Source organism: Lemur catta, chromosome 17 (genome assembly GCF_020740605.2).
Source record: "Lemur catta isolate mLemCat1 chromosome 17, mLemCat1.pri, whole genome shotgun sequence".
In the NCBI taxonomy this organism is placed as follows: Eukaryota; Metazoa; Chordata; class Mammalia; order Primates; family Lemuridae; genus Lemur; species Lemur catta.
In genome coordinates, this window is record NC_059144.1 from 22,962,947 (window position 1) to 22,988,972 (window position 26,026).

At 45.1% G+C, this 26,026-nt stretch overlaps 1 protein-coding gene across 3 annotated transcripts; it reads left to right on the top strand.

Annotated features, from left to right (window-relative positions):
* The first annotated feature begins 840 nt into the window (after window positions 1-840).
* On the top strand, window positions 841-25,598 carry GSS (glutathione synthetase). 3 transcript variants are annotated; one of them, XM_045528756.1, is made up of 14 exons: window positions 841-916; window positions 2,219-2,284; window positions 3,690-3,826; window positions 10,101-10,246; window positions 13,088-13,163; window positions 13,432-13,625; window positions 14,352-14,468; window positions 18,101-18,181; window positions 18,276-18,353; window positions 19,481-19,547; window positions 22,175-22,369; window positions 22,894-22,975; window positions 24,453-24,642; window positions 25,087-25,598. In XM_045528756.1, the coding sequence occupies exons 3-14, from the start codon at window positions 3,698-3,700 to the stop codon at window positions 25,208-25,210; spliced, it is 1,479 nt and encodes a 492-aa protein (XP_045384712.1). In that variant the 5' UTR covers window positions 841-916; window positions 2,219-2,284; window positions 3,690-3,697; the 3' UTR covers window positions 25,211-25,598. The 3 variants fall into 3 exon arrangements, with proteins under 3 accessions (XP_045384712.1, XP_045384714.1, XP_045384713.1); XM_045528758.1 differs by having other exon boundaries at window positions 13,486-13,625; XM_045528757.1 differs by lacking the exon at window positions 2,219-2,284.
* Window positions 25,599-26,026: the final 428 nt, after the last annotated feature.

The following is a 26,026-nucleotide window of genomic DNA, read 5'->3' on the forward strand; positions in this document are numbered from 1 at the left end:
TCCATTCCTATCCATCTTTCAAGGCCCCCAAAGCCTCTCCTGATTCCTCCAGGAAAACACTGTTTGCTCCCTGCCTTTTTAATCAGATTGCAAGCCAGGGCTGCGTCTTATTCATGGTTAATTCCCTAGGACCTAAACTGATGGGTTCCATTTAACTAAAATTCATATCAGGTGCTTCAAATTGTGAACAATCCTATCACAACCCAGAAAGAAACAGTTAAGGCACTGGGGGCTGCCAAGTGGTGAGGTGGGAGTAGGGATCATGAATATGCACATTTTAAAAACTGCCCCAGATCCTGAAGTAAGTGGTATTGGAGATTTTGAGAAACACTGGGTCACCCCCAAAATTCCTGGAAAAATAAAAATGTTTTCCCTTCCTAAGGCTTCCCCTGCTGCTGTTCCAGCTAAGAAAAAGTCAGGCGGGTATTTCTGGGACCTGGTTGGGCTGGGAAACAAACCTAAGTTCCAATACTGGCTCCGCCGCTACCGTGCTATGGGACCCTAACCCTCTCTGGGGCCTCTATTACTATCCCCCCCGACCCCCATCAACTGTGTGTCCCTGAGGTAGTGACTCCCATTCTGAGCATCAGTTTCAGCATCTCTTTCACTGGACGTCGCCAGCTCTGACGCTCTACAAGTTATGCATACCCGTAGCTCCCCACCGCTCCCCTCCTTCCCAAGGTCCGGTCCGCCTGGGTGCAGCCCACGAACCCCCACGCCAAGGCCGCCCTTACACAGACTGCCCTTTCTCGGCCACCGTCCAGCTCCACAGGCACAGATCTCCTCCCCCGCCCCGCTCTTTAAGCATTGCGGGGCGGTCCGCGCAGGCGCACTGAGTCACGTCAAGACCCCGCCCCCTGAGCACGGCTAACGGCGCGAGGGGCCTGAGTGTGGTGCGCTGCTGGACGACGGACGAGTAGGTTGGGGCGCGGCAACGGCGGCCGGCATGGGTCACGATTCCTTGGGAGGAAAGACGTGAGGGAGGGGTCTGGCGAGCGATTAGAACTCCGGAGGCCGGGAGATCTTGTGGCTCAAACCTGTCGCACGCACCGGGAAACTGGTGTCCAGTGAGGGGGTTGGGCTGGCGCGTGTTGATACGAGTTTCCAGGTCTCTTAGCTCTAGATCGGGCCGGCACTGGGGACACCGTGCCAGTGAGGGTAGAACCAGAGTTAAAGCAACAACAACTGGGAGCTTTTAGGACCAAACTTTGTCCAGGGTGGGAGCGAGGGGGCCGGTGAAGCGGGGCAGGCCTGGGCTTGCGACCGTGTCACTGCCTCGGGCTGCATGCAGGCACTGGCCTGGCCCTGAAGATAAAGTCCGACCGGGTTTCCTGTGGGCGTTTCAAGGCTTTCCTCTGTGATTCATTCATCGTTCCTTCATTTAGCATTCATTGAATACCAGGCGCCAGTAATAGGTAGAGAAGTGATCAAGACGAACACGATTCCTACGGTACAGGCAGGGATAAGTAATGGGCTGGAGAAGCCCTGGACGGAGAGGAACAAGGGCAGCTTCCAAAACTAAATCGTGAACGCTGATCAGGAGTGGTGGGGAGTGTTCCAAAGAGAAAACAGCACGTGCCAAGGCCTGGAAGGGGAAGAGAGGCTGGTGTATTCTGGTCACTGAAGATACTTCTCTCTGAATCTTAGTGCCCAAGGAAGAGATGATGGTGACACGGGCTAGGCAGCTAACAGTGGAGATGGAGAAAAATCAAGGAATTCAAAGTACTGTATAGTTAGGCAGCAGAATTCACAGGATTTGGGGGGAATGGAATGTAGGAAAGAAGTACTACATACAAGGCTTGGGTACCTAGGTGGGGTTCATCAGAGGAGAAGCCAGTTTGTGGGGAGAAAACAAATTCTACTCTGGTTGTGTGGAGACTCCCAGGAACCAGTTGGATATTCTAGTCTGAAGGTAGGAAAGTACTGCTGTGAATATATAGATTTGAGCATCATCAGCAAAACAGAAATAAAGCCACAAAAAGGGCTGAGTCTGTAGAATAAGAAAAGCGAAGGGCTCAGTTAGCATTTTTAATAGTGATTATTTTTTATGTCTTATCCTTCTCCCTATACTAGGACCTGGCATTAGATGCAAATCAATGTTTACCAACTAAACAAAAGCCCAGCAGCAGACAGATGTTGTAGTTTCAGAGTTGTGAAGAGATGGGGGCTAATGGAGGGTTTCATTGCTCTAATATCCAAGTAATGGGTTCTTGTCCAGGCTGTGCCACCAGGCTGTGCCACCAGGCTGCCGTGTGACCTCTGACAAGTCTTCTTCACCCATAAAGTGAGTACAGCTAAAAAAAGGTCCCTTTATAGAGTTCCGAACACTGCTGAGAAATTTCACACAGATTTTTCTCATTTAATGTCCACATGGCAACCTTACTTAAAAGGGAAGTAGTATCATTATGGACTCAAACCCAGGTCTAACTCCAGAACTAAGAAGACTACACTCATCTATCTCTCAGTCAACAGGGATATTGTCAGGACCCTCCTGAGATCATTCTTTCAAAACATTGTGCTGAGGCTGGCAGACTTTCATAATTGTTTTAGCACCTGTTCTGTCATGCCAAGAGAGGGACTGAGCTGAATGTGATGGAGGTTACCTATCATTGTCTAACTCTCTTCCTGAGGACCACTGAGTTGGGCAGCCATGTTCTTAAAATTAAATTACAACAGGGCAGAATAAAATTAATGGTTGGTGTTTCCAGATTTTTATCCAGGTCTTAAACCCCTGAGGCCTGCTGCAAAATGAATGAACATTAAGGTGTGAGTTGGTACACGTCTATGTGTCGCTGGGCAACCATTCAGACTCTTCCTGCTATTACACTGGACACTTGGGTGTCAGTTATTTCCATCCTGCTAATGTGATTTGTCAAAAATATTTTCTGTCTTTTGGTGCTGTGGTGATAGCTGTCTATACACAGAGTGTAATCATTTCCTGCTTCTGGCTAGTATGATACTCATCTGCATTTCATGGTACTCCATGGTATTTCCCCCCACTTCCCATGTGATTTATTTGAAATTTGCTGACGTGAATTGTTAGAGCTAAACGGGAAATTAATAATCTACTATAGTGGTTCCTATCCCAGGAAATGTTGTTAAAAATACAGAGCTTCAACCCCTCCTACCTCCCTTCAGACTTCTTGAGTCAGAATCTCTTTGGTGGGGCTAAGAAATCTGTATTCTTTCCCATGCTCCCCAGAATGTTCAGCCAGGTTTGGAAATCATTGATCTACCCCATCCCCCTTGTTTTACAGGCAGGGAATCTGTAGCTGTGGAAGGGGAAAGAACTTACCCCAATCACATCTGATGTTAGTGCCAGTTTCTCTAATAAAGAGTATTGGGCTAGGAGCCCAGAGACATGAATTCAAGTCCAGGCTTTATCAGTCATTACCTAGGGAAAGTCATTTCACATCTCTGAGCCTATGCTTCCATACTGTGAGAGTAATGCCATTGTATTAGGAATCAAAAGAGAGAGTGGCAATGGAAATGCTTTGTCAAGCTTTCTGTTTTGCGCACATGGAAGTTGTTAAAAGCTGGAACCAGCCAGTGTTCACTCCCCTATACCACACTGTCCTTTCCAACAGAGGTCAGAGTCCTGCGGTGTTGGAAGGGTCACCAGCCACTTTCAGTAGCTGTGGGGCCCCAGGGCATCTGTCACCAAGCTTTCCTCTCTCCATCTATTACAGGTGTTGGGATGGCCACCAGCTGGGAGAGCTTCTTGCAGGATGAACAGCAGCTGGAGGAGCTGGCACGGCAGGCTGTGGACCGGGCCCTGGCTGAGGGAGTGTTGCTGAGGACCTCACAGGAGCCCAGCTCCTCAGATGTAAGCCCCCTGCCCCTCCCCACAGCATTGACCACACTGCTCTGGATCCCACTGCCTACTGTCTGGCCCCTGCCAGGCTACGGGCAGCTCCTTTACATGAGAGACCACATCTCCTTTGTATTATTATTCTCAATAACTAAAATTGATCTCTAGAAATATAAAGTAAAAAGCAGCATGCTAACATAATCACATTTAAATGTGGGATTTGAAGTGTGACTTAGGCAAGTTACTTAACCCTTCTCAGCAGTTTCTTCAAATATAAAAAAGGATAATAATAGGACCTACCTCATTCGGTTGGTAAGAGAATTAGAAGATAATTCACCTAAAGCACTTTGCCCCATAAGCTATTATCTAAGACCCCCTCATCACACTATCTTCTGTACAACTGGTTTGTGATATGTGCTTTCAGGTCTTTCTCTGTGCATTTATATACATAGATATGTGCCTATAGAAATACATAGTTTTTTTTTAATTGGATTGTATATATTATTCTATGATGTGTTTTTGTTTTTCATTTAACAGTCTGTCTTAGAACTCTTTCTAATGCCTTCCATTAAGGTCAGCTTCATTCTGATGCATAGTATTCCAGGTGTGGATATATCACAGTTTATCTTTTCTCTACTGATGGCTATTTAGTTGATTGCTAATGTTTTTATGACTATAAATAGCACTATAGGAAACATCCACATATATGCCTATTTGGGCATCTCTGTGAGTGTTTCTCTAGGCTTGATACATAAAAGTAGAACTGCTGAGTCCAAACCACATCTTTTTAAAATCTCATCCTTTAAAAAAAAACTTTTTTATTTTGTGACTAGGTAAGACATTTTCATAGTTCAAATTCAAAGTTTACAGTTCAATCCTCCCTTCCTCATTCTCTTGCTACCCAGTTCTACTGCCATGAAGGCAGCCTGTGTATAGTGTTCTTGTTTATCCTTTCAGGTAGTTTATTCATATTAATAATTAAATATTAACAAGTAACAAGTAAATGTATTCCTTTTCTCACTTTTTTACACAAAGAAACATTCTAGGCAAACACTTCTGTACCTTGTGCTTTATTCTTTTTCTTTTCTTTTAACTTAACAGTATACCTTAAGACTATTCATACAGGTGACTAAAGAGCTGCCAATATCTTTTTTTTTTTTTTGAGACAGAGTCTGACTCTCCTGTTGCCCAGGCTAGAGTGCTGTGGTGTCAGCCTAGCTCACAGCAACCTCAAACTCCTGGGCTCAAGCAATCCTCCTGCCTCAGCTGCCCAAGTAGCTGGGAATACAGGCATGCACCACCATGCCCAGCTAGTTTTTTCCATATATTTTTTTAGTTGTCCATATAATTTCTTTCCATTTTTAGTAGAGACGGGGTCTCGCTCTTGCTCAGGCTGGCCTTGAGCTCCTGAGCTCAAACCATCCACCCATCTCGGCCTCCGAGAGTGCTAGGATTACAGGCATGCGCCACCGTGCCTGGCCTGCCAATATCTTTTTTTACCCTACCACATTCTTTTTTTGTCTCCATGTGCCCAGAACCTAGTACGAGCCTGGTATATAGTCCAGGCTCAGTAAATGTTTGCTGAGGCCCAGATAAATGAGAATGGCTATCATCTAAGGTAGGCTGATGCTGTGGAAGGTCTACCTCTGGCTTGGGGAATAGAATTGCTTAGGTTGTGAACCTAGATTTTGTGAACTGCTTGTATGAATCTGAAATAAAGCATATTCCCTTCCAAATGTTTATTTCTTCTGCTAATCAGTAAGTGGTGTGTGAAGGTCCAATACGGTCTTTCTGGGAGTTAATGGAGCCCAGAAAAGGCACACTCCTCAATGAGATTTCGAATCCAGAACAAAAGACAGGACGTGTACATGCATGTGTGTGTATGATTTCATTCCCAGTCTTTACCAGGTGCCTCCTCTATGCTGGACCATTCTAGGCAGTGAGGACAAAGAGGTGAGTCAGCCAGAGGCCCTATCCTGGAGCTCATGGGTCTAGATGGAGAATGTACCAAAGGACAAAATAATGTCAGTTCTACGAGGAAACGTAGGCAATCTGCTGCACAATATTAGCTGTCATTTACTGAGTATTTACTCCTTGCTGGGCGTCATTCTAAAAACTTTGGAGTCACAGACTCATTTAATCCTCACCACAACAGAGACAAGGAAACCAAGACCCAGAGAGGTTAAGTCACTTGCCTGAGGTCATTTAAATGGTGGAATAATTGGCAGAGCCACAATTTAAACCAAATGAGTTTGGCTCCAGAGTCTATGCTCTGAACATCATGCTTTATTGCCTTTCCCAAGATACTGTATAGAACACTTGGGAGAAGGAATAATTCATTATGATTAGAGGATTGAGATGAGGGGTTCTATTTGAACTAGACCTCAGAATACAAATGGGGGGAAAGAACAGCATAGCAGGGGCACAAAAGTAGGAAAAGGCAAAAAATGTTGAAGGGAATGTGGCTGAAATGCAGGGCTCATAAGTGGATATAGTGGGAAAGAAGGGAGGCCAAAGTCAGACAGCCAAGAGTCTTTTTAGATATGGGCAGAGGAAGAGTGTGAACTTTACACTGTAGATTTGGGCTGCAAGCCAGCCATACACAGGCTGAATATTTGGCTCCTACAATGTTTAGGGAGTTAATGTATTTTTAACAATAGTTAATACATTCAAACACATTTGAATTCAAATACATTTGAATAGGGTACAGAATTCAAAGAGTTATTCCAGATAAGGTAAGTCTTCCTCCAGCCACTGTTTCCCTCCCCAGAGGCAAGCATTGTTAACAGTTTTTTAATCAGAATATTTTTAAAAAGTCAGAGCCAACAGGTAAAAAAATTATGAAATTAAAAAAAAAATCTAGTAACCCAACTTATATTGAAAAAGTAGATCATCTGTCAATTCTGGCCCACTTTCCTGCATGGCAACAATTGGCTAGAGCAGAGTACTGGCTGCCCTCCTTAGATAAGATGCAAGTTGTTCTATTTGCCACAATTCCTATCACTCCCTGTTGTTTCCCTGACTACAAAGCAGAATTTTATTGTCATGCATATACTATAGTTTTAAATAGTAGAATAATATTATTCTCTGTTCATGTCTCTATCAAAAGTGTTTCAGCCTTGAGCCTATGAACAGCAGAAGACAGCTATATACTATTGATCCTAAATCCAGGAGGGCATAATAAGTCCCGAAGACAGAGGCAGAGGGAAATCTTAGCAGAAAACCTCTTTTGAGAGTCTTTCAGGCCAGATGAGACTTGTTGGGGGAGGCAGAGTTCTGAGTTTACAAGCCAAGGAAACGCCCCTGTAGTCTTCACACATGTACTTAGGGTATTAGATCGCCCCTTACATAATCTGTAATAATTCCTATTCTAACTCATAAAGGCTTCAGTCTGAATTAACCTTATTCTCACAAATACCTTTCCTCAGTTTTATCTTAAAATACATACTGAGGCTGGGTTTGGTGGCATGCCTCTAGTCCCAGCTACTCAGGAGGCTGAGGCAGGAGGATCAGTTGAACCCAGGAGGTCAAGGCTGTAGTGCACAATGATCACGCCTGTGAATAGCCACTGTACTCTAGCCTGAGCAACATCATAGTGAGACCTCATCTCTTAAAAAAAAAAAAAAAAGATGTTGAGGAGGGTAATTTGGGAGTTATCTACCAAAATTTAAAATGGATTTACCCTAATTACCTGACATTTTCACTTTTTAAAAATTTTTTATTTTTTTAAATTTTTTTTAGAGATGGGGGTCTCATTCTGTTGCCCAGGCTGGAATGCAGTGGTGCTGTCATAGCTCACTGTAACCTTGAACTCCTGAACTCAAGTAATGCTCCCAGCTCAGCCTCCCAAGTAGCTGGGACTATAGGCACATACCACCATGCTCAGCTAATTTTCTAAAACTTTTCTTAGAAACAGGATCTCACTATGTTGCCCAGGCTGGTCTTGAACTCCTGGGTTCAAGGGATCCTCCTGCCTTAGCCTTCCAAAGTGCTAGGTATGAGCCATCACGCCTGGCTTCATTTTTGCTTTTAGAAATTTAGAATTTATAGACTTTCTCACATACAAAATACCTATAATAGAATGTATGTTCTGGGATACCCATTGAAGCATTGATGGTAATTGGGGGGGGAACTTAAATATTTATCAATAAAAGGCTAGATTCAATAAATTATGGTATAGCCAAAAGGTGAAATACTATACAGCCATTAAAAAGAATGAGAGTAGCCAGGGGCAGTGGCTCATGCCTGTAATCCTAGCACTCTGGAAAGCCAAGGTGGGAGGATCACTTTAGGTCTGGAGTTCAAGACCAGCCTGAGCAAGAGGGAGACCCTATCTCTACTAAAAATACAAAAATTAGCTAGGCGTGGTGGCACACACCTATAGTCCCAGGTACTAGCGAGACTGAGGCAGGAGGATTGCTTGAGCCCAGAGTTTGAGGTTGCAGTGAGCTATGATGATGCTACTGCACTCTATCCTGAGTGACAGAGCAAGATTCTGTCTCAAAAAAAAAGAATGAGAGTGTTTCATTTGAACATATAAGAAAATATTTCAAAAGCTAGGGACAGAACAATGTACAATATGCTGTGTGTGTAAAAAAAGAGAAACTATATATGTATACATATGTATCAGTATAAAGATATCTGGAAGGATGTGTGAGACACTAGTCCACCATTTGCCTCTGGGGAGGAGAACTGGGTGACTGGAGCCAGAATGGGAGTGAAACATACTTCTCACTATGCATTCTATGTCTCTTTTGAATTTTGTTTCATGTGTTTGTGTTATCTATTCAAAATAATAATATTTTTTAAATAAATATATAAATGCCAAGTTCTAACACCATAAACTCATACTATCAAAATGGCAAACTGATTTTAACTCAACAGTTAAACTCAGGAATGCTTCAGAATACAAGTCACTAGGTCATCTTATCATCTCTTACCCATGTTCTAAGTCACTTTTTCTTGGGAATCTCAGAATGTATTTCCCCCTCTAAAAACAGTGTCCTAGATGGTATTTGGTTTTCTTGGATTTGTGTTAAAATCCAAAGAACCGACAATTTAGCTGAACTCTAGGCCTATTAACCTGAGTCACCATCTCTAACGGCGGGGAGGGGACCACTCCTGGCTTCTACTCAGGAGGCCATAGTTCATTTCTGCTGTGGCCGTACCAGCAGGACTCTCTCTCTACCCAGTCAAAAGGCAGAGGGACTGGTGTGTGAGCTCCTGACACATGGAGGGACTTGGGCTTGAACATTAACCATTTAGGAGCTGGTGTGTGTGTGTTGTTTAGTAACCATCCTGGTTCAAATCCCAGTATCACTTACCAGCTGAATATAATTTTAGACCTATCTTAGGTCCCTTATCTGTTAAGTATGGATAATAATATTATCTTCCTCACAGGATTAAATGATGAATCCATGTAAAGTATTTAAAATAGTGTGCTGTACATAGTATGTGTTCAATCATGTTTTGTGGCTTTTCTTTTTTTAGAGACAGGGCCTTGCTCTGTCACCCAGGCTAGAGTGCAGTAGCATGATCATAGCTCAATGCAACCTCAAACTCCTGGGCTCAAGGGATCTTCCCCCCTCAGCCTCCCAAGCAGCTAGAACTACAAGTGCACACTACCATACCCAGCCAAAATTTTTTTTTTTTTTGCCGTGGCATCAGCCTAGCTCACAGCAACCTCAGACTCCTGGACACAAGCAATCCTACTGCCTCAGCCTCCCGAGTAGCTGGGACTACAGGCATATGCCACCATGCCCGGCTAATTTTTTATATATATATATATTTTTAGTTGTCCAGCTAATTTCTTTCTGTTTTTTTAGTAGAGACGGGGTCTCGCTCTTGCTCAGGCTGGTCTCGAACTCCTGAGCTCAAACGATCTGCCTGCCTCGGCTTCCCAAAGTGCTAGGATTACAGGCATCAGCCACCGCGCCCGGCCCCAGCCAATTTTTTTTTTAAGAGACAACATCTTGCTATGTTGCCCAGGCTGGTCTTGAACTCCTGGCCGTAATTGATCCTCCCACCTTGGCCTCCCAAAATGCTGGGATTACAAGCCTGAGCCACCATGCCCAGTGGCTTCTCATTTTTTTAATTGCAAATATAAAATATCATAGAATCTGAAAGCTCTCTTTGTACGCTTTCTTCCCTTCCCACCCCTCCCCAGGTAACCACTAATCTGTGGTGTGTCCTCAATAAATTTAGGCCAGACTTTCATGGGGTTATGTTTGCAGGAAGACAACCCATTCACAGGTGTTCTACCCCTGCCCTATTCTCTCTCCTTGATCAGGTGGTGAGCTATGCCCCATTCACGCTCTTCCCCTCAGTGGTCCCCAGTGCCCTGCTAGAGCAAGCCTATGCTGTGCAGATGGACTTCAACCTGCTAGTGGATGCTGTCAGCCAGAACGCTGCCTTCCTGGAGCAAACTCTCTCCAGGTACCAGGCGGTGAAGCATGGGGAGCCAGCAGTTGCTAGAACCAAGGGATGGGAAGATTGGGGAGCCATGAGATGTTGCCATGTCAGCTGACTAGGTGGGGTGCAGGACAGAAGAAAGAAAACGTAGTATGAGTCAGGAAAGCTGGCTTCTAATCCTGGCTCTACCACTTATTTACATGGCCTCAAGCAAGTCCCTTTCCTTCTCTGGGCCTCAGTTTCTTCACCTGAAAAATGGAGAGGTTGGCTTAAATCTAAGGTCCCTTTCATTGTTAACATTCTGTGAGATGTGACCTCTTCCTTTGAAGATTGATATTTCCATTTGTAATTAGAGAAAGTCAGGCTAGTTTTGGAGGAAAACAGAGAATAGGGAAGATTATTTGGTTTAAATTCACATGTCCATTTCTCCTAAGCAGTGACCTTTTCTTGTCACCTCAGGCCTCTCATCTTTGGGTGGGATGGGGTGCAGACTGGGCCACACCAATTCTTTAGTTTATAATTAAATATATATATATGTTGAGCATCCCTAAACCAAAAATCCAAAATCTGAAATTTTTTGAGCACCAACATGCTGTCCCAAGTGGAAAATTCCACACCTGACATCATGTGACAGGTCATAGTGAAAATAGTCAAAACTTTGTTTCATGCACAAAATTATTAAAAATTTTGTGTAAAATTATCTTCAGACTATGTATATAAGGTATATATGAAACATAAATGAATTTCGTGTTTAGATTTCGGTCCCATCTCCAAGATATCTCATTATGTATTTGCAAATATTACAAAATCCAAAATACTTCTGGTCCCAGACATTTCAGATAAGGGATACTCGACCTGTGTGCCTTTGACTAATTTTTCAAGAGAAAACTAGATGATTTTGTTAGAGACAAAATCTTTTTAAAAGTGCACCTTGGTGTGAGGGTGAATATGAGAAGGGATCATAATAGTAAGAAGTTTGGAAATTATTGACTTGCAGCTAAAAACCCGATGAGTCATGAATGTGTGAATCTAACTACCACTCCCCTGAGATCTTTCTCAGAATGGGCCCAGCTTTGTACCTGCGAGTGTGAGAAATATGAGTGGCCTGGCTTATGACCTTTACCCTAATGATGCAATTATGTGAGAGCCCATCTGTGCAACCCCTGCTTTCCCTGTTCCTCTCTCCTCTCTCTCTTTCTCTCTCTCTCTCTCACACACACACACCCTAACTGTTAAGGGAAAAGAGCCCCAGAGCACATGAAGGGGAACACCTCTTCAGAAAAAGGAAAATGTGTCCCAACTTCCCTGAAGGCTGAAACTCAGCTGGGGATTCCTCTTCACCAAAGGCTGGCATGAGAGACCTCACCCTTGGGAGAGAGCTGGCTAGGGAGCAGAGGAACTTCAGGGCAGACATGAGCTGCTTGGCTCCCCACACTGGTCTGCAGAGTCCCTGTATCAAGGTGAGCCTGAAAGCCAGGCTTGAGCAGGTGTGCAGAATGGGCCCTGAATCTTTTCTTTTTTGGGGGAGGGGGGGGGTTTAAGCCACAGTCTTCTCACAGCATTTTCATAGGCCCTGAATCTTGAGAGGCAACAAGTATGGTGTTAATTGCCTGTGGATTCCTTCTCTCTGTGCCTCTTCCTGAGTCTCCAGAAGACCATAATGGATGGGCCCCTACCACATGTCACATGTCACATGTCACAGCAGCACACTAGGCTATGATGATGAGCCAGCTACAGACACAGCCCCACCCTCCTGTGGTTTATAGTCAAACAGGAGAGATGACACTAATCATCACATAAATAAAATGGAAAATTGCAATGGCAATCAGTGCTATAAAAGAGAGGTCCACAGCTGTAAGAGCACACAGCAGGGGTATCTGACCTAGACAATGAAGGCTTCCCTGAGGAAATCACATCATGTGAGGACTAGTTGAAGGAAAAAAAAAACAGTTTATTTAGCTCAGGTTAGAAAAATCTAATTGGTGCACAGGTCATAACTGCTGTCTTCTAATCTCTCAAGCTTTTTTTTTTTGTTTTGTTTTGGAGATAGAGTCTCTCTCTGTTGCCTCAGCTAGAGTGCAGTGGCATCATCATAGCTCACTGCATCGTCAAACTCCTGGGCTCAAGCAATCCTCCTACCTCAACCTCCCCAGTAGCTGGGACTACAGGTGCGTGCCACCACACCTGGCTCTTTTTTTCTATTTTTAGTAGAGACAGGGTCTGGCACTTGCTCAGGCTGCTCTCAAACTTCTGACCTCAAGCAATCCACCCACGTTGGCCTCCCAGAGTGCTAGGATTACAGGCGTGAGCCACTATGCCCAGCCTGCTGTCTTCTAATCTCTGAGGGCTCTCATAGAGGAGGAGGAGGGGAAGACTTGTCCTGGGAGGTCCCAGATTGTAAGAGAAGCTATGGAGAGTTAGTGTTAGGTCAACCAGAAAGCTTACCAACCATCAGAACTATCCAAGTATAGAAAAGTTACAGCACATGTCATTTTTTAGTTCTTCTTGGGACCAGATACTATGTTCAATGCTTTGAATGTAATACCTCATTTACTCTTCACCACAACTCTATGATATAAACCTAATTATTTTCCTCTTCATTTTACAGATGAGCAAACTGAGACACAGAAGGGTGAAATGATTCCCTGAGGTTGCCTTGTAGTAAGTGGTAGAGCTGGGATTTGAACCAAGGTCATCTGGCTCTAGAGCTAGATTCTTAATCACTATTCTCTACCAGATTGGGGTGGATTTTCAAATTTTGGCTAGTAGATCCAAAGAGGATTCACGAGTCAGTGAATGGGCGTGGGACTCCTTGACTTTAAGGTCCCATGAAGCCTGGAAAATGTTCTCTGTTTTCTCCTCTAGCACCATCAAAAGGGATGACTTTACTGCTCGTCTCTTTGATATCCACAAGCAAGTCCTGAAAGAGGGCATTGCCCAGGTAACCATTCCCAGCCCCTGCCCAGCCTGAAACCTGCACCTCCCATTTCTTTTGTTTGTGTGTTTGTCATTTTTTTTTTTTTTTACCAGAAGAATTTGGCCCAGGCCCTGAGCTTAGAATCTGCCTCTCACTGGTCCCCAGTGGATTTGTACAACCCAGTGACCAATCCTGGGATGACCAGAAGAATGATCCCACTGGGTCTGGGTGTGGTAGCTGGTGCCTCTAATCTCTACATAGAGTTCATGGTACCTGTCTGCTCTGTGGCTAGGCCCTCAGAGTCATCCCTTGGGCAGACGGCCTCAGCCTTCAGTTTTCCCCACAGACTGTGTTCCTGGGCCTGAACCGCTCAGACTACATGTTCCAGCGCAGCGCAGATGGCTCCCCAGCCCTGAAACAGATTGAAATCAACACCATCTCTGCCAGCTTTGGGGGCCTGGCCTCCCGGACCCCAGCCGTGCATCGGTGGGTCCCTTGGGCAGCCCCAGGCATACCTGTGGGGTGACAGCCTGATGGGTCTACAATCACTCACTGGGCCAGGGATTTCCAACTATGACTGCCTTCTTGGGCTCTGGGTCATATGTTTCCACCCATAGCAAGTTTGTACTTATAATCAGATCCTTGATATGTCAGAGAGAAAAGGGGACCTCATGACTCATCTAGTCCTGTCCCTTCATTGTTCAAGTTGGTGTTCCAAGCAGAGAGAACAGTATCTCTAAGAGCCCTGGGGTGAGAAAGAACTTGACATGTTTGAGGGCCTGAAAGGAGGTCAGAATCCAAGGCAGACAGAGGAATGCAAGGGCTTCCATCTGAGGGCTGGGCCCTAGTAGCATCCACTTCTAGACAGCAGTGATACTCCAGGTTGCAATGATTCCAGATGGTCTGCAGCAGGATTCCAGACAGCACCTGGGGTCCGAGGGTAGGGGCTCCAGCTCAGTGGGAGGCTAGGATGGGGTGGGCTGGAGATACAGGGTTTCAGGGCTCCTTTGGGCATGTATACCAGAGGCCAGACTTAGGGCAGCCCAGCATATTCCAGTCTGAAGTGGATCTTCCAGGAGTGTGATGGTAAGATGGTTTTTAGTGCTTAGCTGATCCTCAGAGTAATGTTCCTATAAGTATCCGTGAGGTCATGGGCAGAGGGGGGTCTTCTAGGTCCATCCAATTATTGAACAGCTGTCTCTCTTCCAACAGACATGTTCTCAACGTACTGAGGAAGACCAAAGAAGCTGCCAAGATCCTCTCCAATAATCCCAGCAAGGGACTGGCCATGGGAATTGCCAAAGCCTGGGAGCTCTACGCCTCAGCCAAGTAAGGGTGTGAAAAAGTGGCAATAGTATCCTGCTTTAGATTCAGCATTCATGGGTGCAGCAACTTCTTCTTTGCCTGACATCATTAGGGAATAAGGGGATTTTTCTAGGAATAGAAACTTATAACTTTAAGTACCAAAATTATTCTAATAGAGTTTTGGGCTTCCTTCTTAAATAAGAGATGCTGACTATAACCTTTTCTTGTTGACTGTAGGTCATCATTATGACTGACAGCAATTGCGTCTTGCTGTAATGCAGCAGTGCTACCTGGGTTACAGAGGCTGTTTGCCTACACTAACGACTCTGACTACTGGGCTTTAAGTTCTCATTCATTTTCTTCATAGCTTTCCTGCCTGCTTCCCAGTTATCAGGTCTTACTTTTTACTGCTCTCAGTGTGTTTGAATTTGGAATTCTCCACTCCCATTCCCATACCTCCTTCTGATTTGCTGCGGTTTGGGAAAGCAAATGATGCAGATTTTTATGATCATGTCTAAAGAGTGTGAGGGCCTCTTTGATGAGTAAGTGCATAAGCTTTGACTTAGGAATTTTAAGGTGTCCATTTTAACTGCTTAGAGACATTTTTTGCTTCCTTCCTATTTCTTAACCATGTTCCAGATATGTAAAGATATTAGGTAAGTGACTTCTAGATAATCAAGGGGCCACTGTTAGTATTAACAGTTATTGCAATGTTGATAGAGCATTAATAGCCCTTAATAAGCACTTACTAGTGTCACACCTTGGGCTAAGCTCTTTACAAACAGGATCTCATTGAATCCTCATAATAAACTCTGAAATAGGTACTATTCACTTCCCTCATTTTACAGATGAGGACACTGAGGTTCTGAGAAGAGAAGTTAAAGGTCAACCAGTGAGTTGGTGACAGAGCCCAGAGTCCATGTTTCTCTAAAACCTGCATTCTTAATCATGCTATTGTCTCCAGGAGAGCCTCTTTGGGCTTGCTAAGCCTCACTAAGACCTAAGAAACCTCAGACTCTGAGCATTTAGAAGTCATCAGACAAATATGCTTTTAAGTAGAACTCTTGGCTAGGTTGTATTTTAAGAGAGTGAAGCCAGGGGATGGGTCAGCTGGGGAACTGCTGACAGACAAAGCTGCAGAGGGTTTCACCTGCCAGCCTGTGAATAACATGGAGGGAAAATACTCGTGTGCCCAGAATTAGGCACTGGAAGGCAGGAGCTGTGTGGAACCTGGGCTAGAACTGGCTTCCCCCATTGTGAGAGTTAGATAGGCTCTTCTGCTGACCCAGCACATGACCCAGTGTGAGCCACCACGCCCAGCCAGTACTTTCAATAATAATAATAATAGCTACCATTTACCATTTAACAAGTACTAGTTTTATTTTATAAAAGAGTAAACTGAGGCTCAGAGAGGTTGAATAACTTGCCCAAAGTTACATAACTAGTAAGTTTAGAATTCATCTGCCTCTAAAGCCTGTGTTCTCTGTACTACTCTGTTCTGCCTCTAAGGGATATGTTCCGATAGTATAGTCTGAAAAACTGCATGTGTAAAGCAGATTTTTATCAATTATCTCATGATTTTTAAGATTTGTTTAAAAGAAAGTCTAGAAAATGAATTATGATTTCAATTTAAGCAAATGTTTTTAAAACATAGGGCCTGTGGTTAGTTAGAATGAGTAGAAAATAAGAAAAGGGAATTCTTGGTGATAAAGTTTAGGAACTATGATCTTTTTAATACCCTTATTTTATAGATGAGAAAATCAGGACCCAAGGAAAGAAACTTAACTGCCCAAGCACACACTACAAGTCATTGGCAGAGCCAGGACTAGGACTCAAAGGTCCTCACTCCCAGCCAGCATGCTGTTGCCAGTTCACTTTCCTTAGCTGACAATTTTCCTAGTCTTACTCCCAGCAGACTGCTCAGAACTGAAGGCAGGAGTAGGTAGAATATGTTTTTTAGGTTTGGCTCCAATTGTTTGGCAGATGGCAGGCTGACTTAATTGGCAAGGACATGCAGTTCCACTTTAACCTCCAGCCTCCAGCCTTCCTCTTCCGCCTCTTCTTGGAGATGGGCCAACCTGGGCCAGGTGCCACTCTCCCACACACACACCTGCTCATGAGCAAAGCAGTTTGGCTACAAAGTGAAGAGCAAGGCCATTGGCCCTCAGCAAACTCTCAGGTCAAGATGACTTGTGAGAGCACCACTTCTCGCTTGTCTCTCAGACACCCAACTCAAAATCAGACTCAGCTTAATGTCATACCTGACCTCATGAGATTTCAAGCAGGCTGCCAGAGAGGGCTTACTAGGACCTGTATTTTGGCTAAATGGAAAGGAGTCAGGCAAACAGTTTAGTCCAAGAGGTTCAGCTAAGGTAAGGAGAACCAGAGACAAACAGACAAAGGCCAAGTATAGGAGATCAGGAATACACTTAGAATCCTAAGCCAAAGTTTGGGCTTCTAAGGGTCTCAGCAAGAAGCCACAGGCAGGCCAGGCGAGGTGGCTCATGCCTGTAGTCCCTGCACTGTGGGAGGCCGAGGTAGCTGGATTGTTTGAGCTCAGGAGTTCGAGACCAGCCTGAGCAAGAGTGAGACCTCATCTCTACTAAAAATAGAAAGGAATTATATGGACAACTAAAATATATATATACATATACATATAGATATATATACAGAAAAAATTAGCTGGGCATGGTGGCACATGCCTGTAGTCCCAGCTACTTGGGAGGCTGAGGCAGGAGGATTGCTTGAGCCCAGGAGTTTGAGGTTGCTGTGAGCTAGGCTGATGCCACGGCACTCTAGCCTTGGGCAACACAGTGAGACTCTGTCTCAAAAAAAAAAAAAAGAAGAAGCCACAGGCAGAAAGCAGCACAGCGATAGCAAAAATGGAGTTTGCCCTAAGAGTCTGCTGGGGGACTGGATCTTTCTTTGACAAATGAAAATATCTTAGCTGGCAACCAAACAGACAGTTCTCTGGCATAAGCTTTTCCCTGAGTCCTGAAGCCCTTGCTTCTTTAAGAAAAACACATGGATTAACAGAGAAGAGGCCAGGTAAGCCCCCGTGATCCTATTAAAACTGTGAGACCAAATGTGACCCTGTATATATCACAGAAATGTTGGGAGGCCCCAGGAGATAATGCCTTATTTATAGTTGGCCCTATAGGTTTCTGTAGGGTTCCATTTAGCCGATCCAGTGTTTCCTGCACAATCCACACTCTTTTATTATATCCTTTACAATCTAGTAATAGAGCCATTAGCCCCCGACCCCCTGCATTGTTCTTTACAAAATATTCTTCAGTACTCCCAGCTGTTTATTCTTCCAGAAAGATTTTAGAATAATTATACTGAGTTCTAAGAAAAAGTCCTCTTGGGGTTTTGAGATGGTTTTAAATCTAAACTTTAATTTGCACAGAAAATTGACATCATTATAATAGTTCACGTTCCCACTGGAGAAGAGGCAGAGACATCTCTATTTTTTCAAGTTTTCAATTTTCAGGAGATGTGTTATAGCCTCAGGTATCTAAACCTTAGGCAATCCCAAGTTGAGGGAACATCTGCTCTTTCAGGGAAGCTGTATTCTTATTCTGATTCCTGAAAGGGGTGGCATAAGGAAGGACAAATTCTGTAACAGCCTTGGGCCACCTGTGCTCTTTCCCCAGTGCTCTGGTGCTACTGATTGCTCAAGAGAAGGAAAGGAATATATTTGACCAGCGTGCCATAGAGAATGAGCTACTGGGCAAGTAAGTAAAGGAAGAGGGACCTCCAGGTGTGGCCCCAGGATTGGAGAGGGTCGCTCAGAACATAGCATCTACTCCCTCTGCCCATCTTTCCCAGGAACATCCACGTGATCCGGCGAAGATTTGAAGATATCTCTGAAAAGGGGTCTCTGGACCAAGACCGAAGGCTGTTTGTGTAAGAAGCATTCCCAAGGACCCAAAAGAAGGCTGGTTTATGAAACTCATCCTGCCACCCTCTTCTCCCAAAGGATCCTTTCTTCTGGGAGATGTGATGATTGCTTCCTTTTCTCATTTCTGAAATATCTCATCCTCTGAGGAAATTTTGGAGAAGGCCAGCCAAGCTCTGCTTCTAAAGGATTTTATCAGAGTTGTTGACAGATAAAGGCCACCTTAAAGATGACCTTGGTTTTCATATGCCCCTAAGCTCCCAGAAGTTTTCTTGCCCCTCTTAGTGGCAGACCAAGTCAGGCCTGAGCAGTTGAGCCAGGCAGTAAGAGAGGAAGAGGAGCAGCCGGCTCATTCTGTGATTGATCTGGATGCTACTCTCTGAGCTTAGGCCTGTTCCAAGCCAGGCCCTCCCCTTCCCTCCAGGGGCTACCACCAGGTAGCTTTAAGTGCCACATGTTTGGGTAGCATTGCAGCACACATATTTAGACCTAGAACTTTGTGATTATTAAAATTAAGACCCTCCATTGAATTTCACAATACCACTTACTATTTTTCAAAATGTGCTTTTATCACAAGAAAACAAAGTAGTTAATTTACTTTCCAAATACACCAGGTAATATCAAATAGGTCAAAGAAAAGGGAAAGAAATTTAAAAAGACAGTCTGTGTCTTAACTAGACTCATAATTTCGCATCTCCTTTGCATTTCTACCTTCTCCTTTGCCATTTTAAAAAATCTTAGCCAGGTTTCAACTACTTTAAGCAGTGGAAATACAAGTGTGTTTTGCTAAGCATGGCAATGTGATTCTGTTGCTTAGTAATTTCAAGCCCACATTTTTTGAATTTACCTAATTTGATTCTGGTTACCTTCTTGTTTCCCATCTGGCCTTCCTGAATGACTCTACATCTGGAATATTCTAAAGTATTCCTTACTGCACACCTCTGTGTTTTTAGTGGAAATATTGGTAGTGGGGTATCTACTTTCACTGGTTCCAGTGAACCCCTGATCAGGCTTCTCCTGTGGACTGACTTTCAAAAAAGCCAAATTCATTTTGATGTACCCTGAAATAGATTAAAACAGTGAACATATATAATTTATAATTTAACACAGCAGCTTTCTCCATCCTGTATTCTAGGGAGGGCCAGGAAGTTGCTGTGGTTTACTTCCGGGATGGCTACATGCCGAGTCAGTACAGTCTACAGGTTGGTATTTTCTGTTAGAGCATTCTTTGCCTCCTGGGACCCACCAGAACTCCACAGAGACCCAACTCAGGCGTCACAACAACCTGGGTTTTTCTCTTGAGTCCTAGCTTCAGTTCTTCCTCAGGGAACTTGCTGCTGGAACCTCCTATCCTCCTGTAAGCTTTTGCTACCTCTCACTCTATAAACACATTGTCTTCAAGAATCTGAATCCTTAGGAATCCATAGTGCTTCAGCCACTCACACTGTTTCCAGAGATATGCTGGTAAATATTTAACCATCTTTCTAAGGGGAAAGAGCCCTAGCTTGCAGCACTTGCTGATTTCTATGGTGTAAACACTCCCACATGGCCAGTTCCCAGCTACCCCTCTTAATGTCTCTGAACATAGAGTTGTGAAGAGATGGACACAATCAGCCTTGCTAGTTGATGCAAGCCAATTCCAGCATACTACTGAGTGTTTCTGCCAACTCTTATCTCTTTTTTATCTGAATCAGAAAGTTTTTATCATCTGCTCATTCATGTTAATGAGTCATATCACCTCATCTTGCTATCCTTCCATGTAGTTTCAAAATTACTTTCCCCATCCAATATTTCATTTAACCCTTACAACCACTCTATAAGACATATAATTATACCCATTACACAGATGGAAAAACTAAGGTTTGGAAAGATGTGGAGGCTTGTCTAAGGTCTCACAGGAAGTTCCCAGGCTTTCTGACTCTCAGGCTGATGGTATTCCCAGTATGCTCTTCTTCTCTCCTGCTCCTAACATCCACACCATGGGGAGGCTAAGCTCTGCTTTCAGTTGGGAAAAGGTAAAGGAGGAAATAAGTTAGGAAATACCATGGGCAGTGACCTTGGGGTCATGAACCTGACTCTGCCTCTGTGTGACCATAGGCAGGTTCCTGACCATCTCTGGGTCTGAGGGAGGAACTGAGGGAGCTCCTTCCAAGTCCATAATTCATCTAGGATTCCCCCTAGCATTGAGCAGCTTTCTGGGGGGGAGCTCTACAGAAGTCACAGCTCTATAGAAGGCCCTTTCCTCTATAGCAGTGGTGGGAACTTGTTGACTAGAGAAGAAGAAACTGTCTATTGGGAAAATGAATCCAGATTTCAAGACAGGACAAAGAAAACTTAAAGGGTGAATAGGCTGAGCAAACAAGTAAGGAAAAGTAGCATATAAGGAGGTAGACATTTTCAGGAAACTGAGAAGTTCAGACCAGGTTTAGACATGGAGACAGATCTGCAAGGCTTAGTGACTTGCTAGGTGACCCTGGGAAAGTCCTTGCTCATCTTTGGGTTTTGCTTTCCCTGCTTCTAATATAATGGGGTATGTCCCTGGGTTTATCTTTGATATTCTGGGTACCTGTGACCCTGCCTGGAACACCAGACTAGTAGCCACTAGTAGGTGGCTGGGGTTATTGGTGAAGATCAGGTAAAGGTTCTGCAGATGAACCGATTGTATTAAAGGACAGCATTGGGTAGGTGGGTTGCTCCTCAGGCCATAGCCTTGATCTTGCTATGGGCAGTTTGCTGTGATCTGGAACCAAGAACAGACTGTCTCCCTGTTGCCTGAGAATGGGAACCATAGCTGTGAGGCATGATCCTCTGCTGTTTCCCTGCCTCTTATACCCTCTACTCCTGGCACAACAGACCATTCATCCTGTGATCACCTACATGCAGGCCTTTGCTCTTACTATATTAGCCTGAGTGCCCCTTCTCCACTGCGTCTCACCTGTCAAACTCTACCTGTCCTTTAGGACTCCACTCAAATTTCCCCTCATTCAGCAATAATAACAAATATTTTGTGTTAGACACTGAGGATGCAACAGAAAACAAGGCAAACAACAAGAGTCCTATCCTTATGGAGCTCACAGTCTGGTCGTGGATATGGGAATTAGAAAGTAAACAAAAATAGAGAAGTGTTTTGAGGGGAGGGTTGTTTTGTTTTTAGTTTTGGGTAACTGCTTTGAATGAAACAACAGGGTAAAAAGAGAATTATGGGAAACCCATGTTAAATAGGGTGGTTAAGGAAGGCTTCCCTGAAAAGGTGATTTTGAGGTAAGACTTAAGGATCAGAAGGATCCAACTATACATGGAAAAATCCAAAAGGAAGGGAATTTCAGGCTGAGGGAAAAGGAATAAAGGCCCCGAGGAGGGAATGAGGTTTGTGATTTGAGGAATGATAGGTGTGTGGCTAGAATGTGGGAGTGGTGGGGGTGGGGGAGAGGGAGAGGGATGGCATGGTACAAGGTTCAAAAGGTGGACAAGAGCCAGATCCTGCAGGGTCTTGTAGGCTGTGGTAAGGAGTTAGGATTTTATTTGGAATGCAGTAGGAAGCTGAGCTCATAAACAAACATACTCATCAATTTTTCTACACCCTTATACCTTTTATCATTGTCCCTTTTAGTTATAGTTATGTATCATTGCACTAGACTGTGAGCCTTCCAAAGGCAAGAATCCCAGAGATTGCGAGAGGTCACACCTGCCTCACAAGGATGTTGCAGTGATCCTGGGTGATAAGGAATGTGAAGATATAAAACATGGTACCTGGCACCTGATGGATGTTTGGTAAAGGTCAACTGAAGTGAAATAAAATAGAATTCCTTTTGCCTTCTTCCCTCCACAGAACTGGGAAGCACGCCTGCTGCTGGAGAGGTCACGTGCTGTCAAGTGCCCGGACATTGCCACTCAGCTGGCTGGGACTAAGAAGGTGCAGCAGGAGCTGAGCAGGGTGGGCATGCTAGAGGTGTTGCTCCCTGGCCAGCCTGAGGCTGTGGCCCGCCTCCGTGCCACCTTTGCTGGCCTCTACTCACTGGACATGGTACGTGGGCAGCCCATTTCTCCTACCACAGGCCTCCTAGGTGACAGAGACCTGGAGCTCAATGTGTTGGGGAGGTTAGAGCTGGCACTGTGGCTGGCATTTGTGACTTGGGTTGGTTTTGCTCTGAAGAACCCCTAGAGCCCTGGGGAGGGGGGCAGCCTCATGATGGGAGGACAGAGGCTGGAACCCATTATAAGCTTCCTCAGCAAAGGTAGAGATGAAGGTGGCAACCAGGGGAAGGGACTAAGGCAGACAGCAAGAATTGAAGAATATCTGTACCCACTTTAAAGGCCACCTGCTGCAAAGCCCTGAGCTGTTGCCAGAGAAAGGCCTGTTCTCATTGCATTTGCTACTGCAGGGGGTTTGCTGGGGGTCACATACAGATAGTAGCATTAGCCTAAAGGAACTTACAGCTGTTCCCCTTCCTGCTCTTCCTCTGATGCCGCTCTGCACAACCAACAGGACCTCAATCCTTGCCTCTTTAGCCTTGAAACTGCTGGTAACTGCTTTCTGCCTCCTGCCAGGGTGAAGAGGGGGACCAGGCCATCACTGAGGCCCTTGCTGCCCCTAGCCAGTTTGTGTTAAAGCCCCAGAGAGAGGGTGGAGGTAGGTGGATCTCCCTCTGCAGGGCTGCTCAATGAAAGGGGTTAATAGGCTATCACCGGTGCTTACCCCATTTGCTATGGGCACAGTCCCAGGCATGGGGGTACTAGGGGAACTGGTACAGGTCCCGCCTTGGACAGTATCCCCCGAGACTCTGTGACCAAGTGCTGTGGAGCACAGAGAAATCTGATTAACTAGCACTGAAGGGTTTGGATAAGTTTAGACAGTCTGAGGTGCCTGTGGGTAAATTGTTGGGAAGCAGGGTGAGGGCATATCAGGAGGTTGGAGAGAATATGTATCTGTCTTTCTGCCTAGTTTGAAACTCCTTGAGGGCAGAGATTATGTCTGCTTCACAGACTCAAAGGAGATGATTTTTTAACTTGGACTTAAAGGGTTTGTAGGAGTTTCCCAGGTGGAAAAGGAGAAGAGCATTCCATACAGAAGGAACAACCTTAAGCAAAGGCACTGGGCCATGAAAGCATGCTATGTTTGGAGATTAATGAGAAACTGGTGAGGCTAGAGAGGGAGATGGCAGGAGGCAGGGATTTGGTCTGGAAAAGATGGTTTGGGACCTGATTATAAAGGGCAATGAATATATGTTAAAAAAATTGAATTTTATCCTAAGAGTAGTGGGAAGCCATTAGAGAGTTTTAAGCAGAGAAGGGACACATGATTCATCCAGAATTCAAGTTGTTAGCAGTGGTAGGAACTTGCAAAACTTACAATGTTTCAGTCATTGTAGAAGATGTCCTGGAATGAAGGGAGACATTGGTGGCAGAGAGACCATGGAGGAGGCTGGCACAGTCATCCAGAATAGCGATGTAGAGGCCTGGTCTAGGGCTATAAATTGGGAGCACAGACTGGAGAGACATGTCCAAGTTAGTGCCAAAGGTAATAGAGAGGGAGGAGTTAAGAATGATTCAGGGATGGCTTTTGCCTGATTGAGAGTAGGAAGATCTAGGAGGGGCAGGTTCAGGCAGAAGTAATAAGTTTTGTTTGGACATGTTGAGTTTGTTTGGGGGGCTCATGGGACATTCCTGTGATGTCTAGAGCAGGGAGCATAAGTTAAAGATTTCAGAGCTAATAATTTATAGAGTATAGATAGAGCCTTGAGAATGGAAGCGATCTCCCTGAAAAAAAGATACATGGAGGAGAGAGCAAGGGTGGAGGACCAATTCCCAGGGAACCCCAACATTTAAGAAGAGAAAGAGCCAGTACTAGAGGCTGAGTAGGAATAGCTATAGACAAAAAGGAGGAGAAGCAGGGCAGGACAGTGTGGTGGAAGGTGTGTTCACTTGCATGAATAAGGGTTCTCCTCTCAAGGTGACCTTCCCTCCTTGGGAGTCAGATGTGCCCTGGGCTTCACTGAGCTGGTTCCAGGAACTGAGGCTGCTGACTCGCCCACATGGCCCCAGAAGTGAGGGCATAGGGTAGAGGAAGTGAGCAGAGGGTCCAGGGTGACTGGCCAGTTTAATTGCAGGTAACAACCTGTATGGAGAGAATATGGTGCAGGCCCTGGAGCAGCTGAAGGACAGTGAGGAGAGAGCCTCCTACATCCTCATGGAGAAGATCGAACCTGAACCTTTTGGGAATTGCCTGCTGCGGCCTGGTAGCCCTGCCCGAGTGGTCCAGTGCGTCTCAGAGCTGGGCATCTTTGGGGTCTATGTCAGGTGAGCCAGTCAGGAGGAGCTCCTTCCACTACCTCCCTATAAGAGTGCCAGCCAAGCGAGCCTAGAGGGAACACTGGACAGAATCTGGAATCCTGGGCTTCAGTCTCAGCTCTACCAATCCCTAGGTTTGTTACCTGTTTTCTTACTATTAAATGAAGTCAAGGACCTAAGACCTGCCCACCTCAGAGGGCTATCAAATGAAGCCCAGATGAGAAGTGCTTTGGAACTACAAAGGAAATTCTGGGTAGTACCAAGGGGACTGAGAAAATATGGCCTGACAAGCCAGGACTAGAAAGAGTCCAGGGAGGAAGAGAGACTCTAAAGTCCTAGCAATTTCTTGGATGTAGTCAGTTACCCATGTACTGCTTGGCTGAGACCAGGGAAGGTCCTGGGTTTGGGCTGACTCCAGGTGATGTTGTCTGTCTCCTGCCCACATTTCTATAGGCAGGGAAAGACACTTGTGATGAACAAGCATGTGGGGCATCTACTTCGAACCAAAGCCATCGAGCATGCAGATGGTGGTGTAGCAGCAGGAGTGGCAGTCCTGGACAACCCATACCCTGTGTGAAGGCACAATCAGGCCGGCTTGGACTTTACTCAAGAGACCTCCTATTCCCTGTACTTGTCATTCCTCTCCTATTCCTCTCCAGGGGCTGCCCTCAGGGAAGGGTAAATGCTGGAACCTTCCCCCAGCATTTCATCTGAGGACGAGAAAAGCTCTATTTCCCTTAGATGAGATCTAGAGGCCCCCAAATCCTTGGGATGTGGGTATAGCTGAAGGGAAGCTGCTCTGAGGTAAAGGTCCATAAACCCTGCCCCACTCCTGTCACCTTCTCATCAGCCTTTTCAGCGAGTTCCAGTGCCTGACTTGGGACAGGACCAAGTGGTGGGAGAGGGAGTGGAGGGGCATAGCCTTTCCCCAACTCTACTTTAAATAAAACTGCATTGCTGATTCAGTGATTCCTTGCTTTGTGCATAGAGGGGGGGGGGGCTATAATCTAGGTCAGCCCACTTAAGGTGGATTGAAGCACGGGAGGTAACTGGGCTATAATAAAGATCTTCCTAGACCCAGACCCTATGGGTGGGACCCTGAAGTTCCAATCTTTAGTCACTCGTTAATGTATTCCCAGGATCATGAGGAAGAGAGAGGGTTCCTGGCAGGAGCCCAGGAGGGAAGACAACCATGATGGGACATCACAGTTGTGAACTGGTTTAATCACTTTCCTACTTAGCTCAGGGGCTTGTGAAAGGGCCTTTGAGTGAAGCCCTGCCTAGCTCTGCCCAAACCAAAAGTTTTGGAAGAAAGATATTGGGGTAGCCTAGGGAATACCACTCCCCTTCCCATCTGCCACACAAATCAGAGTAGCTAACGAGTATACAGCCT

Bases quoted from the DNA above. Each gene is read 5' to 3' on its own strand.
- GSS (XM_045528756.1), top strand. From the start codon at position 3,698: ATGGCCACCAGCTGGGAGAGCTTCTTGCAGGATGAACAGCAGCTGGAG. The intron at 18,354-19,480 runs GTAAGAAGCATT...CCTGTATTCTAG, and splicing joins CAAGACCGAAGGCTGTTTGT to GGAGGGCCAGGAAGTTGCTG. The intron at 24,643-25,086 runs GTGAGCCAGTCA...ACATTTCTATAG, and splicing joins ATCTTTGGGGTCTATGTCAG to GCAGGGAAAGACACTTGTGA.